Here is a 19682-nt window from a genome sequence, read left to right as displayed (position 1 = left end):
ACCATAAAAATACATGGTTATACAAAACAATACATGACAAAAACGGAACATAGATCGCCAGCAACCAAATTTAGGCCACCACACAAGGGGACCATAGGGACGTATAGTACCTCTGATATCTTCATGGTCCCCCAGCAAGACTTTCACCGTCTCTCTAGTTGTGTAATCAAATTATGTTAAAACGTTCAACAAACAATTATTGTACGATTAAAATAGAAGTTGGATTGACCTTACGTAGAATGATGTGGTCATACATACCCTCTCAAGGGGACAATTATTTTACTTCAACCCCCTTTAAGGATACAGCCACTAACAATATCAGTAACAAATAAGACACAACTTATATTGTGTTTGTTTGTTGTTTAACGCCACACTCCGCAATATTCAAGGTACATGAAGGCGAGAGCAGTCTGTAAATAATCGAGTTAGGACCAGACATTTGGTAAATGTCTTGAGTGTGGCTTTACGGATTGGAGAAAACACGCTCACGAGGTTTTGGTAGACAGAGCATACCCTGGGGAGACGAAAAAAACCAAGGGGGCGAGGCCCCCGCGGTTTTTCCCGACCCCCAGGGCATGCTCTATCTACCAAAACTGAGGGAAAGTGTTTTTCCATACTTATAAACCGTCTAAATTGATTAAATGTTATAACAAGCATCTATAAATGAGGCGCTTCATTATGGCGCTTCCTTGAAGATGTGATATCATAACTTGCACGTGAAATTCGCTGACTTGCCAGGCGGTCAAGAGCACTTGGATGTGTCAACAACAAAACGCAACTAAGATACTTACTTATAAATGAAAGTGAAATCTTCGGTCTCTAAATGTTTGTGTTGCAATATTCTACTTCTTTTAAACTTTTCAAAACGAAAATTCGCAAATTTAAAAGGTGTCTTTTGCTTAAGAATTTAAGACTTTAAACAATCTAACTGTTACCTAGAGGTAGTTGTGACGTAACGGCTAGCAGTTACTTCACGTGCAAATTGTGCAGCATTGATAAGCACTTGTTTAAAAGCACGTGTTTTGAAACCTCGCTGACCTTTCACCAGAGACTCTGTAGTGGAAAGATGAGCGACGACGACTTTCATTTTGCTACCCAGTCTTCATTCACTGTACACATAACATTCAATTTTAATTGAATTAAAATTTTGAATTGCTACTTGTAGTCATTTTTTTCAGTTACTTGGTTAAACCTGGGATTAGAGGTTTTACATTCAAAGTAAAACCTCCAGAACGAAAATAAAACCTCATAATAGGTTTTACTTTGTGAGTAAAACCTCTAAATATGTTTTAATGACTATAGAAAGAACTCTCTTACTTAAAAGAGATCCCAATGAATAGGTTTATAAAATTGGCATCCTCTATATGTCCAGTGTTCGCATTTCAGTAACCGTACACTAACCACTGGGTCCCTTCACGTTGTTCCTGCGATCTTAAATTGCCTGCCCTTCATAACCATTAGCTTATTGATTTGCTACGCTACCCAGTCTAATGGACAAATCAGAATGCGAGTTACAAACTAACAAAATGGTAGGTTGGTGACTTCAACAACGACTTCAGCCCCAATGATTACGACAGAGTTTGCTTACGACATGCTTATGATATATATGTTTATGAATATATGAATATGAAAACGGTTTTTGTCCTTTACATATGTACAAGTCGATTTGTCTGCTGCTGGACATTTCACTAACTTGGTAGCATTTATCAACACAAATGTTGAACGAACAAATTGGAAACTGTTTGGGCCGAGACAGTAAAACTGGTTACTTCTGTTTCAACATCTGTTTCACTGTGGACTCTCTGAATAGGTGTGGACGTACCTGGAGGCGTCCTAGTTAGCGAACGTCAGTGTAAGGCAACACTTACACTTAGGTCTGTAATGATATTGGGTGGGATCACTATATCATCATATAATGTTGATCTCTCTAATTAACCTGTACAAATATGCCAATGACATCTGACATGATTTAGCGTGTTTGGACAGATACAAATACAACGATTCATGCTCTTCGAAGTGACAGTGCCAATGAACCAACAATGATATATGTACCTCCGTTTCTCATAATCAAATTGGGACTTTTACCTTCGTCTTAAATTCATCAAAATCGCGAATTTGACTCACGCTAAGGAAAAAGGATATTACTGTTAGGCGATTACAAATTGATATATTTTGAGCAGGTGTATCCACACGTTGTCTTATTTTAACTAGTGACCTCTCTTGACTTGTATATTTTCCCATTTTATTAGTGCAAGCTATATCATTCACTTTTATTGACGTAACGATACAATATTGAAACGTTCATTAAACATATGTTGCGACGGACAGGAAGTGGTACTGAAGGTAGCCTTACTGCTTTGTTATGATCATAGGTTCACATGTTGACACGTAAACATACTTCTACAAATTTAGGAGAACCCGGAAAACAATGTATAAATTGTAAAATCGTCGCAATAAAAAAACATAGATGTTCTTTTACAGTGCGTGAGTCAGTCAGCTGTGTTCAAAGCCCTGTTGAACGTATATTACGGCGTGTCAGCTTGAAGCAAGAGGAAAGCCCAAAGAGTTGCAGGTCTTAGACGTTTACCACAATCCCGAGCACAGGTATGGTGCTGAAAAACCTAGAAACATAATCGGGACGAACCGGGATTCGACTCCACGAACATAGGTTATAGTCACTTGGGGTTAAGTCTGGGCTGTAGGATGGGTGATTTAACTGTACTGCCAAGACTTAGCCCCCAGTGACTATTTCCTGTTCCGGCAAATGAAATCTGCCCTTTGTGTAAGACGCTTCCGGGATGACGAGGACATAAAAGCTGCCACAGAGGCGTGGTTAGAGGGCCCAATCTGCGGATTTCTATAAAAGTGGTATTAAAAAGCTTGAAGGACAAATGAAATAAGTGTATTGAGGTGAATGAAGATTATATTGAAAAATAAAAGTGCAAAAGATATTCTGCGAATTGGTCTTATATTGAATTTGCAAAACTTATTGAACGCCCCTCGTAAGTTAGCTGTTACTGTTTAGTTGTAGCAAGATAATAATTAATTATTTGTTAAATTTTAGAATGTCAATAAAAGCGTAGTCAATGCATTAATTAAGTTAGGAATCTGGGTCAGTAGAAATATTTTGTAAGACTCCAGTTTAGAGTGACAAAATAATTGATTTCACTTGCCTTTTGACACACGTTTGTATGTTCTTTCTTTGCTACTGTTTATGAAGCCACTAACACTCAAACAATTCATACATTAAATATACTGAGTTTAAATACACAATTACAGTGGATTATGAAAATTAAATTAGGCAACTTCCAGAATAAGAGCTTGTGAAAGAGATTTCCAAATGTACCGGAAAATGTGTCTGACGTATATATTGAAAGAGAGAGAGAGAGGTTATCACGCGAGTGTGTTTGGGGATGGTAAATATCCTGCATTAGGAATAAACATTGTATTTCGCGAGCCTTGGCGAGCTAAATACATAGTTTTTATTCCTAATGCAGGATATTTACCATCCCCAAACACACAAGCGTGATAACCTCTTTATCATATAATGTCATTCTTTAATTCTGTGCTTCAAAATCGCTTTCCCTCTCTCACAAACATTACCGAAACATTGCGAGTTTTCCTGGAATGCGCGCATTAATATTTATTACGTCACAGGGTAAGTGATGTGTCAGTCGGACAAGGACAGTAGCCAATGTAGTTCCAACTGAAATATGTTTCTTATACAGTGGCGAAGCAACATATACGCAAAACAACAATTGTTTTTAATTGCCTTTCGCGGCAATCCATCGGTCTGTCCGCTAGAGTAACTGCCCTTTGTCAAAGGGAAACTACTCTAACCCTAGTCTATGAGACGTCACGGCCACGGTCAGATGTTGACAGTCGGTCTGTCATGACGATAAGAAGTGTTGTCAGATGTACACACAGCGACAAAACGAAACAAGGTAACAATTCAAACATATTTCCGCCAAATCCAACTATTTTAATTTGTGGAGAAGTTTTCAAGCCGCAGAGGTCTACAAGCACAGATATGGCTACTGATCCCGCTTGGCTAGGCCTCGTGCCCTCGCAAAATTGTTTCGAAATTTATATATCCAAAGTTGCCAAAACTTATACAATGCCTTAGCTACGTCACAGTTAGACACAGATTTTCAGTATATTAGACTGTTCTTTTGATAATGATAGCAATTATCCCTGTAGTTTATCCAGATTTCCGATGGTTAATTCTGACTCGATCACCGAATGACGAGTGCGACGCCATGTTTGTTTATAAACAGTGAAAGTAGTCCCTACGTGACCTTTGATATTTGCATCTTTATCCGCATATGACCCAGACGGATATCGTTTTTATCCGTAGGCTTTATCCTGCCGAGAAACCTACCCATTATATGATAAATATATATATATATATATATATATATATATATATATATATATATATATATATATATAATGATTTGACCAAACAAAAATATCAAAGTATTCCTTTCATAACTGTTTGATTGGCATTCTAGATTATTTGTGACTGCTGTGATTCGCATATTCGAGAAGCCCACTCACATCACCATAAAAAATTGCCAAAATCTTCATAAATAACTGCCGACGAAATAGACTATTGATATCGGATTAAATCCAGATTAAAATAATAAATAACTGAAGTAGGAGTGGATTGGCAATTGCATAAATTTTTGCTTCAAGCATTGGTTTGGTAGTGTGTCGAAATACTCTTCACCGACATCTCCATTTTTTATTTTTTTTAATCACTACATTTCTTGGCCAAAATTACCACTATTTTACTTGTTAGAAATTACTCCTCATGCGATTTCTTATTTGTTATCCATGATAATATCATAAATATCTGCTTAAAGCATTTTCCATTGTACAATTCCGACTATGTCATTAGCAGGTGTTTATGAATTACTATCAAATAGTGATGGATCCAGGTGTTCGCGAAACGGATGTTCTGCAACACCTGTGATACCCATCACAAACGCATGCAAGTACAAGTCAACTGTTCATCCTACAGGGGACACGGGAATATGTTACACGTCAAAATAGGGAACTGTAAGACATAATTTTGGTCACAGATGCGTCGCATGTGGAAATGTCCTCCACACGTCAACCATAAAGCATGTTTAAAGCTTCACTAAGGGCTGGGATAGTGTCGCCCTGATCACACATCAAACAACAAAACATGTAACATAGGAGGCGGTTTCAATAGTCTCCTCTCTTTATTTCAGATGGGTAAATCAGTGGAAGGAAATTGGCTGTTTGACCATTATTAAACGACATCAGACCATCGAAAAACCTGAAACATAAGTTACACTCCTTGGCAAAATTCTCTGTTTTGATTTTGCCAATCCGTTTGAACATTCTGACCAGACCAGAACGGAGAGGACAGTTGGTGCCCATGGGGATGCATATTGTACTTCAGATGGTATATTTACTTTCAAATTTGACAAATTGTCCTAAACTTTTGAAGGAAGAGATGTAATTCTCTGTTGCAAAACTGCAAAGGTCACGTTATCTACGTTCCTTTTTGTGTTTGTCATGTGTTTGACTTACCTTGACTTACCTTGACAGCATCTTTCGTTAGCAGTCGCTCTTGATCCTCTTTGTCTCCCGCCTTTTTCTTCCTGTTTTAGACATACATGGAAACGTCACGCTAAATCTCCTGACGTTTTGAAAAAAGTTGTAATTAGATATGTAAGAATGCATGTGTGTTAGTTCTGCTCGCGATGTGGCTGAAATATGGCACTGCCGCGTCAAATATGTACTCACTCACTACTAACCATGGCAAAATAATGTCGAGCAATATCTTATGCTACTTCTTTAAAGGTTATCTTGGTGAATGACTTCTTCTCCATGGAAGATGACAAATAGGTCTGTAAACGTTTATAATCAAAATACAAAATACACCGAGGTATCACGGTTTGAGATATTGTTGCAGATACTTGTCATTGTCGAATCACAGATAATCGCGCTAAAGCACAAGTCAACAATGTTAATGCCGCTGTGAGCATGATCGAATCTCATGGGAGAATTTCATGTACTCACCGCGTTTATATGTTATAATCTCTTTGCACTTAAAATCATGTCTCGAACTTAGGTAGAGAGAGTTCACTAAACTATTCGACTTACATGAGCCGCCACAGAAGCAGTATCAAGGCGAATAAAGTGACCAGTACCAGTAGAACCGCAGACAAAGACAGGCGCAGCAGGACAGCTGGAAAAATAGTTATAGAATGATGGAATAATATATGACAATAGATTATTGACAATGATATTGTGTACCGATCAATTAGTATTCACATTAGTCTCAGGCCAAATGCAAGAAAAGTGCCCATCTAGTAGGATCTAAAAGAAGCAGTAAAAGTGTTATCCAGTAATTAGTATGATACCTCCCATGGCTCAGACACACCATCACATGCAGACAATGAGGAAGGAGGTTACAATGTATCCTCATTCACAAAGTAGTTTCACAGATAACTATCCGTAACTATCAAGAAATGGGCGAAACCATTCTTTGGTATCTTGAGATAGCGCTCATAAAATAACAAAGTGATATTTTCTTCACAAGTAAACATTTTGCTTGAGTAATTACACTTGATGTCTATAAGTCTATAAATCACCTGGTCTCCTTCTGTGCGTTTCTCTACTTTACGGTGGTAAAATTGCGCTTGCAATCAATGCACATAGTATCTTTTATTGCTCACATAATTACAAACAAAAAATTAAACACCCTTTCGTCCACATACTATAATTGTTTATTGTGCTATATACCATGTATGTACTTGATATAAGATACGACAGGTAAGATAAGATAATATTTATAACAGAAAACTGCAATATTTAAATGACAAAACAGTAAGACTCATACATACACACGTGCACGCACGCATTTAAGGAAAATGTTCATATTACGGATTTGATGATATTATACATTAAATGCCATAGGTTGATAATGATCAATGGATATTTATTGCTTATTTGAGAGGATCTTGAGAAATAATTTGTTTGCATTATTGTGGAGATTTACATTTTGTGGAGATAATTTTCTAAAGAGCATATTCCTTTCGTGAGCGTGAAGTATGTGGTGGATTTTATTATCAATAGTTGAACATGTAGAGCATAGCCTCTGGTGTTGTTTAATTGGTGGCTTTGTATCTGTACCAAGTTTTAAAGTTAATTAATGGTCACTTAATCTTAATTCAGGAAAGTGCGATCGATATTTACTTATTTTACAGTGACTGGGATAAGGTTATAATTTTAGTTTAACTATCCTGTAAGTTTTGTCCTATGCCTTTAGTTGCCTTAGCACCATGAAGAGATTCGTTGAAGATTGAGTTGAGTTCAGAGTTAATTGTAGGAAATCTGAATTCAATGTTCTTTTAGAATAGATTGAGTTGGTATACGCATCCCAATAGTTTATTCACCAAAGATGTACTTTCAACAAAAACGTTCTGAAGTACACCTTTTTTTGAAGAACCAACATGGTGATAGAAATTCATTATTTTTATTACTACTGTGTAAATAAGAGGTCTGTTCGGCTTGCCCAGTTGATTTGCTGACACCTAACAAAAATCTGAGCTGCAGTTTCTCGGGGATGAACGAATCAGAGTTGTTCTGGAGGATTGATTCTTTACCCAAGATTTCACAAATACATACGATTACCATCTTCCCAAGGCAAGAGAGTTAACTGACTATAAAAGTCAAGTTTCCACCCTTGCCGAACTAGGCTGGAATTACTTGGCTCGATCGTAGCGCCACCAGTGGTTAATATCAGTTTTGTCCCTTCTAAGCCTCTCCTATGGACCAATCAGATTACACCTCTCATATCATGTGCGTTTGCTTCACGCAAAATGGTGGCCCCCAGTCAAAACCATCTGATCGATAATTAAGATCTATATTGTGATAAAACGGATCTTACATCGCGAAATACATCAAATCACGTGAGCACCTTGATTTAAAACATGAAAAGATTTGGAAAATATCTGCTGACAACGAGTTGGCGGTGCACATGTTTTGCAAATCCTGCAATCGACCAAAATCTGCACGACAGTTTACGAACCGGATTTCGATTTCGGTGCGCGAATTTGATTGGACTATGCATAGACTCGTTAGTCCAGCCAAAATGTAACTCCATAATACCAGCCTAGTTCGGCAAGGGTGGAAACTGGACTTTTATAGTCAGTTAACACTCTTGCCTCAGGAAGATGTAAGATTACTGGCTTGATGAATCCTTTGACTAATTTGCAAAACGTTATAGGTATATCTTGGTTAAATAATGGTAGAGTGAAGCTTGTGGAAGGCTTTTGACCCTTTTTCAGGAGAAGGTTAGCACTAATTTGCTTCAAAGGTTATTCCTGAGTAATTACATCTATCCGTAACTAGTATTTTTGTATCACCCACGATCTAAGTGTTATTTTCGTCTATTTTACTTGATTTCCCATTTAACATTATTTTGTCGCCATTAGTCTTCAGGTTATTTGTTGCAGAAAATACTCTCAGGCCATCAAGTACAATTTGTAATTGTTTGGCGGAATCGGCATATAGTACTAAGTCGTCGGCAAACCACAAATTAAGTGTTATATTATTACTACCAGATTTGATATAATGTGGAGGATCATTGAGGAATATATTAAATAATATGGGAGAAAAAGTGCATCCTTGTCTTTCCCCGATGTTGGATTTAAAAGATTTTGATATGACCTCCTAGTTTTCACTTTATACAAAATATCATTATGTAGTGATGATATTATTTGCAACACACTTCCTGTGATTTTATCTGATATCAGATTTGTTAGGATTAGTGATCTGTCAACTGAGTTGAAAGACTACAAAGCAAGTGTACAGTTGTTGTTTTTCTTTTTACGTTTTGCAGAATCTATTAATGTTTTAAGAACAAACACATTATCTGACTTCCTTAGCCAGACAGACAGTGGTCTTAAAAATCTATTTTTCATTAATAACCTTGCAAAATAGTTTACCCAAGCAGCTGGTGATGATTTCAGGTGTTCGCGAAAAGGTGAGCATATCACGCCAAACCGGTTGAACGCGTCACAGACAGGTTGCCCAGCTCTGTGGGAAGTGACCACAATTTAAGACATCATTATCAATGTACAAGATATTGATTTTAAAAATTCATGTTATCTTTTGTTTGTTTTGTTTTATAGTAGTGAGAATGTCATTAGCTGGTACTGGTATATTAAGACTGTCACAGATATGCATATCTCTATGGCTTGATGAAATGTGTAGGTTATTCGGAGACGATATCTGTGTTTTAGTGGATTGTTAGCTCCTTATCATTAGGATAAACAGACTCCTTCTGGGATGGCATTCTAAGTTTATTTAATAGTGCCCAGAATTCCTTTGGCTCCTTCCCTGGCAAGGTTCCGAGTTGTTCTAGCTGGTTTTGTTTATATTAACGTTGTGTTCTTCTGAGTAACTCGTTGTATTCTTTTTTGGGGGGTAAAAAGAGCCCTTTTTGCAAATGATACATTGTTTTCGTTATTGAACTCGTGATTCTTTTCCTCCGTATTACATCTTTACATTCAACATCATACCATTGGTTTGTTGGTAGATTTGATGTATTTGTGCAAGGCTTTGTTGATCGTTATTGACGGATTGTCAGAGAAGGCATCAACGAGTGCTTCACATTCAGAACTATCTTGTGGGCTGGGGGTTAACATAAACTTGTTTAAGGCAGTTTGAATATTTAACCTAGAAGTAGCATGTTCAATACAAATTGGACTGTTGGAATGACAGCGTCTTCTACCCCTGTATTTAGTAAAGGTTGCATTTGGGGACATGAATATATACTCTTAAAAAAAACCACTTTTTGCCAAATATCTAAAATAATTACATTAAATGAGAACCAAATAAGTCAAACAGAAAGATGATGTGTCTATAATTCGGGAAAACACATGCAATGCACATAAACGTAGCGTTTGGGGATCAATTTTACAGCTTCATCCAAACGCAACCGCCTGTAAAAAACGTGCAGCATTGGATCCACATCAACGGCTGTCCATACAGTCCTTATAACGGCAGTAGAGGCGGTGACAGAATGCCAAGACTGAATGCAGCTCAACGAAACAACGCCATTGGGAGATTACAAGCTGGAGCAACTCAGCAAGAAGTGGCCAGGCACTTTGGCGTATCCAGGCAGACAATCTCCGCACTGTGGACCCGATACAACAACACCAACAGAGTTGACGACAGACCAAGGTCAGGAAGACCAAGGGTGACAACCCAAGCACAAGATCGATACATTCGGCTGCGACACCTCCGAGACCGCACTACCACAGCCACGTCTACAACCACACAGATCCCTGGGGTACACAGAATATCAGATCAAACGGTACGCAACAGACTGAGAGAGAGGCTGGACTTTTTGCACGAAGACCTGTTAGACGTCATGTATTGACCCAACGTCATCTGGCGGGCCGTCTGCTTTGGTGCCAACAGAGGGTTAGATGGGCACGTGCAAGGTGGAGAAATGTACTGTTTACTGACAAGTCCCGTTTCCTACTCACACGTGCTGATGGGCGCGCACGTGTCTACAGACGTCGGGGTGAACGTTACGCCCCCAACTGTGTGCAGCAGGTTGTCCCATTTGGCGGCGGGAGTGTCATGGTATGGGCCGGAATTCACCACGGTGGTAGGACGCCTCTCGTGCATGTGGCAGGTGCATTGACAGGTGTGCGTTACAGAGACTTGATCCTACAGCCTTACGTTCTTCCTCACGTCAACGTTCATGGCGGACAGTTCCAGCAGGACAACGCTCGACCGCATATTGCACGTGTTTGTCAGGACTTTTTACAACACAACAACATCCAGACATTACTTGGGCAGCCCGGTCACCAGATTTGTCCCCGATTGAGCATCTGTGGGACGAGTTGGATCGACGCGTTCGCAGAAGGAATCCACCGCCCCAAACACTTCCGGCGCTTCTTGATGCACTTCAGCATGAATGGCAGCACATCCAACAGCGTGTTATTGACAACTTGATTGCATCTATGGGTCGTCTGTGTCAAGCGCTGATTGATGCACGTGGTGGGCACAACCGATACTGACATTTTCTGTACCCCTGTAACATTAACTGTATCGTGTACGTGTGTCTGTCCAGGTGACACAATTACTGTTTTGAACATTGTGTACATTGATCTTCAAACAGTGTTTCAATTATGGTTTCTGTGTCCTATTTTGAAAGGATCGCGTTATATTACATTTTGAAAGTCAGTGTCAAGTTTCTTTTTTTGAAGAGTATATTTGCCAATTATGTGAAAACATATATTCAAAACACTGCAGAATAGAACATATAAATAAAATAATTTTATTTATTATTCTTTCTACTCATTTCCTGTTAAAAGAGCAAACCCAACCCTTCTCTTTAAGTGAGATTATAGACAACCAGAACGTTGATATAGCTTTCATAACTGAGTACAAGCTTACTGAACATTCTCTAAGTTCTATCGGAAACATTCATCCAGATTATTGCTTATTCGTCACAAACTGTTGCCTGGGTGGAAACAAAATTCTGTTCTTTTGGATCACACGCTAGTTGTGCCGTTAACGGAACTTCATATGGCTGAACACCTCGCATGGGAGCGAACTCAACGATAGTGTTGTGCACAAGGGAACCAGGCGTATTCATAGACGAATCACGATTTTGTGTGCAGTTTGCCGATCGAAGAATTGGTGAAAAGTATGACGCCGATAACATCGTCCAGCGAGATCTATAGGGAAGCGTTATGGTATGGGCGGACATTTATGATAATGGAAAACTAATCGGGTGATAGTTAATGGGAATCTCAACACTCAGCGTTATTGTGACAACATTGCCGGACATGTGGTCATTCTATTCATTCAGCAACATCGTGGATTTTGTCCCCAAAAAACATGCTTGCCGTAAAAGGCGACTATGCTTGTCGTAAAAGGCGGCTAACGGGATCGGGTGGTCAGGCTCGCTGACTTGGTTGATGCATGTCACCGATCCCAATTGAGTGGATCGAGGCTCATGATATCAAACGCTGGATTGTCTGGTCCAGACTCGATTATTTGCAGGCTACCGTCATATAGCTGTAATATTGCAGAGTGCGGCGTTAAACAACAAACCAAACCAAACCAAAAAGACAATGTCAGGCCCATACAGCATGAATGACTCGTGATCTTCAGAGAAACCAAGTTTCTGTTTTGAACATGCCAGCAAGATCTCCGGACCTTTGTCCGATAGAGCATGCATGTGATATCCTGTGGAGGCTATTAAGGGGAACATAGCTCTGATCCAGGCTGATGGTGCCGTCACACGTCACTGACATTTTGGTGTTTCCACCCCCGTCTTGACAAATGATTTCCCAAGTCTGTAAAAGTGACATGTCACCGTATAGGGGATGACTTTGCATTGTTAAGTGGTGTTTGATCAGATGTAATATATACATAAATATCATAATTGCGAAGTTTTTACTTTTTGACAATTGTTATGGTTCAGTATATAATAGTTTAAGGCAAGACTAATTTGTGTTTGTTTGTTGTTTGTGCATATATCATTTGTATATGTTGCTGAGAGACAGACAAACGCATTTTATGAACAGGTACTGTTTTCTATTATCCCTTTGCATCTTTGTTACTTTGATGAATTAATAATATGTCCGTGAAGTCCAAATATGCAGATGATATTGACCAGACCATGTCTGTGCATGATATCGGGTTAAGCCTCAATCTCGGAATAGCAACGGTTACAAGGGAGGTTAATGGGGCGTAGTGGGAATGTAGATAGATGATTTGGATAGTGATTTAAATACATAATGATTGATAAACCTTTGCTCATCGCACCTACCTAAGAACTGATAAATTTGATCTGAGATACACAAATGATTTATTGTATTTCTGGCTCAGTTGATATGCAATGCAGTATGTCTTATTTGCTGAACAAATGTAATAATCTGGCTAGTAGTCAACGTTTTGTTTTCATTTGCGAAGCGTGGCTTTAACCTGGTCTCGTTGAATTTATGCCTTGCCTAGTTTAAAAACAATGACCAATACTATTCCAAAGTGCTACAATGAAGATGTGTTTGAATATAAATCCATATAAGAGTGGTACCAATGCAAGGTATTAGACTATTGTATTCATGTCATGATAATAGTTTTGTCCAATTGCTTTCAAAACCACTTGAGCGACACTATTGGTTAATTTGTTCTGAATCAGAAGTAGATAACGGCAGTTAAACGTCTGTCAAGGTGTTATTTTATGAGAACAACACAAACAATAGTATTGTCCAATGCTTTAAAAATACTTCGCTTAGGCATTGTGTATTCTCGTGTGATGTTCGAGGGGGATACACTGACATCCTTGATGCGTCCTTACATTATGTTTGGCAGTATAAGCGTTGGGTAACTTACTATTTCCAGAGTCGCCGGGTGTGGTGTCTGTACATGGAGTCGTCTTGCATCCATCCTTACATATCTGATCCATACTACCGCGTGTAAAGCTGCACGGAGGACAATCATGCTCACAGTTCTGTCCATAGTAACCATCTCTGCAGGCGGTGCAGTCTCCAGTAGATTGGGTACATGTCAGGTACCGGGGGTCGCACTTGTTACTGCAGTTCTGTCCATACCGCCCTTCAAGACACGTGGTTTTAGAGCATGTCTTGTCTTTGTCACACCGGAATCCCTGGCACAACTCTTCACATGTGAGAGTACAGGTTGTACCATGAAAGGTATCCTTACAACTAATACAGCTGCCGTTGAAACGTTCACACACTTGACAATTCACTGGACATGGGATTCTGCATGAGATGCCTCTGCATCCATCCACACATCCGTCAACACAAGAAGTACGACCAACTTCGTCAATGTTACATTGCTGGTTATTGCAAGTCATTGGACACGTATGCTGGCAACTGCTACCATAGAAACCGCGTGGGCATTGTCGATTCTGTATACCAACAACCACTGTCCCTGAAAGCAAAAACGTTATCGTAAAACAATTTAACAACTGAAACATACACGTCAACGCTACATGTCGATTATATCAGTACACATCACCACAGAACGTACACTCATAAACAGTTAAGCTCTGATGCATGATTTCACAGGTACTTCATTAAAAAAAGCTAAGCAATAACATGTGTGCCTGTATCAAAACATAACAATACACCAAATTTAAACTAATTCGTATTGTGGAATGTGGTATGGATTTTAGCTGAGTAATTATATTTAAGAATTTTGTTAATTGTTTTGAGGATCTCAAGATTCTTTTATAGCATTTTTTGTAACCGTGCATATGTGATATATTTTTATTATATATGTACAATAAACAAGGCATATCTTCATAAATAAAGTCAAAGTATTTGTTGTAATGCATGATTCAAAGAACTATAAACATACGCTACAGTTATTTTCAATTTTCGATTAGTCTGTTTTTAGATGCGTAAAAGGAACAAAGGCCAATTTGTAGCTAGCATGTATTTCGATTTTTGACTTTGTAAACATATCACGTTTCAAAAGCTGAAAATGACAATGTGATAAATAGCTTCAAGACAATTTCTTTATTGTTTAATGTCGGTCTCTGCCTATGTTCTTATCAGGTTTGTTTACTACAGATCAACGTGTGACTTCATCAAATTGTAATGATTTTCACCAAACATATCCCTGATTTTAAGTTTCCTAGACATGTTTACAACATCCCCGTTTCTGAGGTACCAGTACACTACCAGACAGAGCTATACATATCCATGGATAGTAAGGAATACTTGACCGTGTATCTGCAGTTCCAGAGCGTCATGACTATAAGTCTTTACTTATAATCAATAATTTACCAATCAAACTTCACACATTTTATTACATTAATATGTTTAAACCATACCCTGTAGATGGGTAGACGGGGCCCTTTCGTCGTGTCAATATGAACCAACAATCAATTACTATGCACATTTTGTTACCGATACTTACATAAAACGACGCAACGCAAGCATCGACATCCATCCATACTTGCAGAAATGCTGAAAATAAACACTAACATCAGATACAAAAAATAACAAAGAATATATACATTTTAAAAAAGAAAGCAAAATTTAATTTCATGGATGGATAGTTTCCCATGTCGGACTTCTACATGAAAATATGGTCTGCATGATCTTTGTTAACTTTGTTGTGTCACAACGGTTGACAGAGTTAATAGAGATGAACTTTGACATATTCATTATTTATTTCATTGTAGCCATTAATGCAGTTTTTACATGCAACTCATGGGATTTGTCACGTGTTACCAAAATCGCTTCAAAACTCATAAGACATCTCAGCTAAATGCTAATTACGTATGAGCATGTGTTTATGAATCACTATCAAATTCAGTTGAATTTTGACTCTTATTGAAGACTCAATAATAATGCGAAATTAACGCTATTGGTGGACTTGAAGCTGATGAATCACAAGTATCAGTGTCAAGGTATTTCTCTGTTGCCCGGAGCACAATTTTCCCGAGTTTTGGCATGATATTGGTCATATGGCACAACTAGAGATCGTCCCGGATGAGAGAAAACTTACAGCAGTCCAGGATCGCGACGCCCAGAGACCCGTTCCACAAAACGAGCGTAGCGCAACGACAGTCTTGCGTCTATTTCAAAGCGTGTGGAGTTACGATCACTAAAGGACTACGGTAGTTTTGTATAACGGAACCCTGGCCCTTCACTGCAACCTACATTGCAAAACATATTCATGGTTTAATTACGAGCTGCCGGAATCCGATCACGAAAGACCTACGTTGACTTTATTTTACCTCAAAGCGGTTGCAGTGGTCTCGGTCACATTATGAGTAGCTTCAAGAACGTTGGCATAACATAATTGATATAGTGATCATCACGTTTACTTTTTCAAACGTGAAATGGGCGGATCCGCGTGTATACTGGCGACGGAATGAGCGTGATGTCGGATGTTGCGTTCATGAAGTCGACAGATTCGGTGGAGGTATCATGATGTGGGATGCTCTCTCTTGTGGGCGAAGAACAGCTCCTGCTTATTTCCAGGGCAATGTAACAGGTTAGGACATTACTTTGTCCCGACTCTGCAAACACCAGGGGTCGGGGGTACTTGTTGTTACCATGACCGGCATAGAGGGGATAAAACAAGGATTGGTCGATTTGTATAGTATACTGAGTGGGGTATCCATGTTAAACTGCGGAATGGTATCTCAGCTAGGTTAGAACCTAACAGTTTTTGTCCACTAGTCCATATAATGATAACATATAGCAAAACCCCTTAAAATTGGCCTTTACTATTGGGCACTTTGGTAAGGACTACAGGACTAGTGCCAATTTCTAACGCTGATCTCAGTGGTCTTGCACGATGAAACAAGCATTAGTCCCGACTAGTATAAACAGCCACACATAGTCCATGCACGTCGATTTATACATTTATAGTAAACGACATTTCTCCGGACCAATTTCAAGCAGAATATATACACACTCACGTACGTAGGCACGCATGCACACACGCACGCAACCACGTCGCTATATAAGTGCTCTAATCTTAAAGGCGACGTAAACCCCATTTCATCACACCCAACTTGAGTGCTCTAAACGTACTAACATGGCCGTCAACCATCTGGACAGACGTTTACGTCAACGACTGCCACCGTGGTCTGGTGGATGGTCTGGACCGCCCGGAGTGCCGTGGTTCGATCTCTGGTCGCGTCATCCCTGCCGCTCGGCACTAATATGAAAATCAAGACCTGGTCGGCTCGGAGTATACTTTTTTCTGAATGGGACATCCACGCGGGGAGCGCGCACACACACACGCACGCACGCGCGCAGGCAGGCACGCACGCACGCACACACACTCTCTGAAAAATCTAGCTTCCAACTCGTTCCAACTTAGATGAGTGGAGCTTCATTTCTCGTTGGCTCTGTAGTTACATTCGACTCATGTGGATTATCTGCTATCATTACCGTTACGTTACATCATCTGTAGACGAAGTTCAAGGTCATAAGTAGACACGGGGATGAATGTCGTTATGATGTTTTGGGCAAAATACTATTAGTGAAAATATCTGAACCTTTATAATTCCACCATGCATATTATATTTCGGATTTGTTCTTGAGTTATGCGATAAATCACAGGTGACACCCCAAAAATGTCAACAATACAGTTTGAGATCCATGCCCCAAAATGCCAACAATACAGTTTGAGATCCATGCCGACATGCGTAGTGTGTCTATATATCGCTGGTGTTTTGTGAAATAGTGAGGTGTCTATAGTGAGCAGGGAAGACGTTGCACCGTATAGTTGCGCAGTAACCCTAACACCCCCATTCGAAAAACCAGCTGATGCCCAAAATAGTCCCGTCCGCGCGTGATGAAATCACAGAATGTTTAGTATAGTTATATTGTTATTAAACGGGTGAGCTTTACACGTAGGTGTAACAAAACTAGATATTTGACAATGGTGAATCTGCATTCAAATCAAACAAAGAAACCTGCATATTTGTGTATAGGGAGAGGTTTAGGTATGATGACAACGTATATGAAAAGAGATGTTTATAATGTGTGTAATTTTTGGGTGCACCATGAGTTCAATAATGAATTCTGACACTCACAACAATTTTTGTGCTGAAAGCATCAATGGCTGTGTCCACTATCCAGTGTGTTCATCTCAACCTGTAAGAAATAAAAACAGACGTTACAGCGTCTTGAGTAAATGTCCACAAACATTTAGATTTCTCGGGCTTAAAAGTTGTTTCCATTGTGACTGACGTCTTTTCAAACATTTTGTTTTACGAACACTGGCTCAAGTCGCCAGCTTGAATTAAGAATTATGCAACACAATTTATTATGTGTAACTAATCAAATCAAAACAGATAAGCCGTATGGGTATTAAGGATCGTACCACTGTCAAAATCTGGCAAAATCTATCAATTGAAAGATCCATGTACAGTATAAAACACTCAGTGGTGATTTTACATACCGATTCATCTACAGGACCCTTATCAGCCTTCTTGTTTCTCCGCCTTTTGTGCCTGCGCCTGTGAATATTATTTAATTGATATTCATATAACATATGGCATTCCAGCTAAGTGTATTTCGTGACGAAGTATAAACAATAAAACACTGTTTACAATAAAGAATTGTTAGACCATTAACTGGCACAGACCAGATTACATTGCACCAAGGCTTAATCATATTGTTTTAAATGGACCATTAACATCCTTTACATATGCTGACAAATGTATGCCAGTGACAAACAGCTTTGGCTTACGTTTGCAAAGTTTACAATAATTGCCTATATCCAGGTTTGAATGTGTTTACTTACCATATGACATATGCAAACAATCCTGTCAGTGCACACAAAAACACACTCACTATGATCAAGGGAACACTGAAACTGAGGCAGCTAGTGAAATCTGAAACTCAGAACAAACGGAACCATTTATCTACTGGATAACCTCAGTCGACATTTATAAATACAAGCAACTGCATTATGTTGCGGGGAAAGTTCGAACTTGTATCTACTTGAAAATCTGCATACAACTCTTACCACAATGTGTCTGCGTGATATTTGTATCAGGCTTGTTTGTTGGTGGCGTTGTAACTATACACGATGTCCCATTCTTGCACCCACTGGTACACTCGCCATCTACTTGGCTACAGATGTTGTTGATGCAGTTAGAGTTGCACTCTTTGCGACAGAAGGTATCATGATATCCCCCGTTACAACCTTCTAGACACTCTCCTGTAGTGAAATCACAGTGAATGATATCGTGAAAAGGGCGACAGTTAGATGGACAGTTCCTGTCACATGCAGGTCCCCACTTGTTACTACCACAGTGTCCACCTCCAACTTCACTGGTCACTGGTACTGTGAAGGATAAACGGATGTCAGCAGGTTACAGCAACAATAAGAGAGTCGGGTGTTCCTTAGTGAAATAAAGACTCAAGGTAAATACAGCAATACAGATACCAACTAATTCGTTTACGTTTTAAAACTCAATTTTTAGAAGATCAAATCGGCGTGCGATGTAAAATATTGCATTTACGCGACCAAAATCCAACATACTTGATATTAAGTTGGTAATCTAGGTTAGTTGGCATATTTACACTTTTGAAATAAGGATGGCAAATGCGATGATGTTTTGTAGGTTCTGTTCAAACCTTACCGAACTGGAAGATGGTATGGAGCCCAACCGTCCACGTTAAGATGCTCATTCCACATCGATACTGAATTCATCTCCCAATACTCAACTGAAACATGTGAAATGTCATTACAACGAAACATGAGACATCGTACCACACATTTCAATGTCGATGTTAAAAATAAGTGTGTTTGTTTGTTTGTTGTTTAACGCCACACTCAATATTCCAACCATATGACGGCGGTCTGTAATTAATCGAGTCTGGACCAAACAACCCAGTGATTGACAACAGGCGCATCGATCCATGCAATTGGGATCGATGACATGCATCAACCAAGTCAGCGAGCCTGACCACCCGATCCCGTTAGCCGCCTCTTACGACAAGCATAGTCGCCTTTTATGGCAAGCAAGGGTTGCTGAAGACCTATTCTTCCCCGGATCTTCACGGGTCTAATCATGTGAGGATTAGAAGCCAAAACATATTTAACATTGATTTTAATCCTATCCTTATTGCACTGACATAGCGACGTGTGTATGTGTGCGTGTGTGC

The 19682-nt window shown here is 39.2% G+C and overlaps 2 protein-coding genes across 2 annotated transcripts; both read right to left on the bottom strand.

Annotated features, from left to right (window-relative positions):
- Window positions 1-5291: 5291 nt before the first annotated feature.
- On the bottom strand, window positions 5292-13959 carry LOC125381952 (multiple epidermal growth factor-like domains protein 10). The gene is made up of 4 exons (XM_048399328.1): window positions 13405-13959; window positions 6142-6226; window positions 5566-5636; window positions 5292-5308 (listed from the first exon to the last, which is right to left on the bottom strand). Exons 1-4 carry the CDS (start codon window positions 13886-13888, stop codon window positions 5292-5294), a joined length of 657 nt encoding a protein of 218 aa, XP_048255285.1. The 5' UTR covers window positions 13889-13959.
- Window positions 13960-14981: 1022 nt separating this feature from the next.
- Window positions 14982-19242, bottom strand: LOC124132316. The gene is made up of 6 exons (XM_048399246.1): window positions 19157-19242; window positions 18538-18858; window positions 18313-18403; window positions 17968-18025; window positions 17600-17660; window positions 14982-15008 (listed from the first exon to the last, which is right to left on the bottom strand). The coding sequence occupies exons 1-5, from the start codon at window positions 19203-19205 to the stop codon at window positions 17622-17624; spliced, it is 558 nt and encodes a 185-aa protein (XP_048255203.1). The 5' UTR covers window positions 19206-19242; the 3' UTR covers window positions 14982-15008; window positions 17600-17621.
- Between the last annotated feature and the right edge of the window lie 440 nt (window positions 19243-19682).

The sequence above is a fragment of the Haliotis rufescens genome, unplaced genomic scaffold (assembly GCF_023055435.1).
Source record: "Haliotis rufescens isolate VD_foot unplaced genomic scaffold, xgHalRufe1.0.p SCAF_2, whole genome shotgun sequence".
Taxonomy (NCBI): domain Eukaryota; kingdom Metazoa; phylum Mollusca; class Gastropoda; order Lepetellida; family Haliotidae; genus Haliotis; species Haliotis rufescens.
Note: the sequence above shows the minus strand (reverse complement) of the source record. Positions and strands in the feature narration are given on the sequence as shown.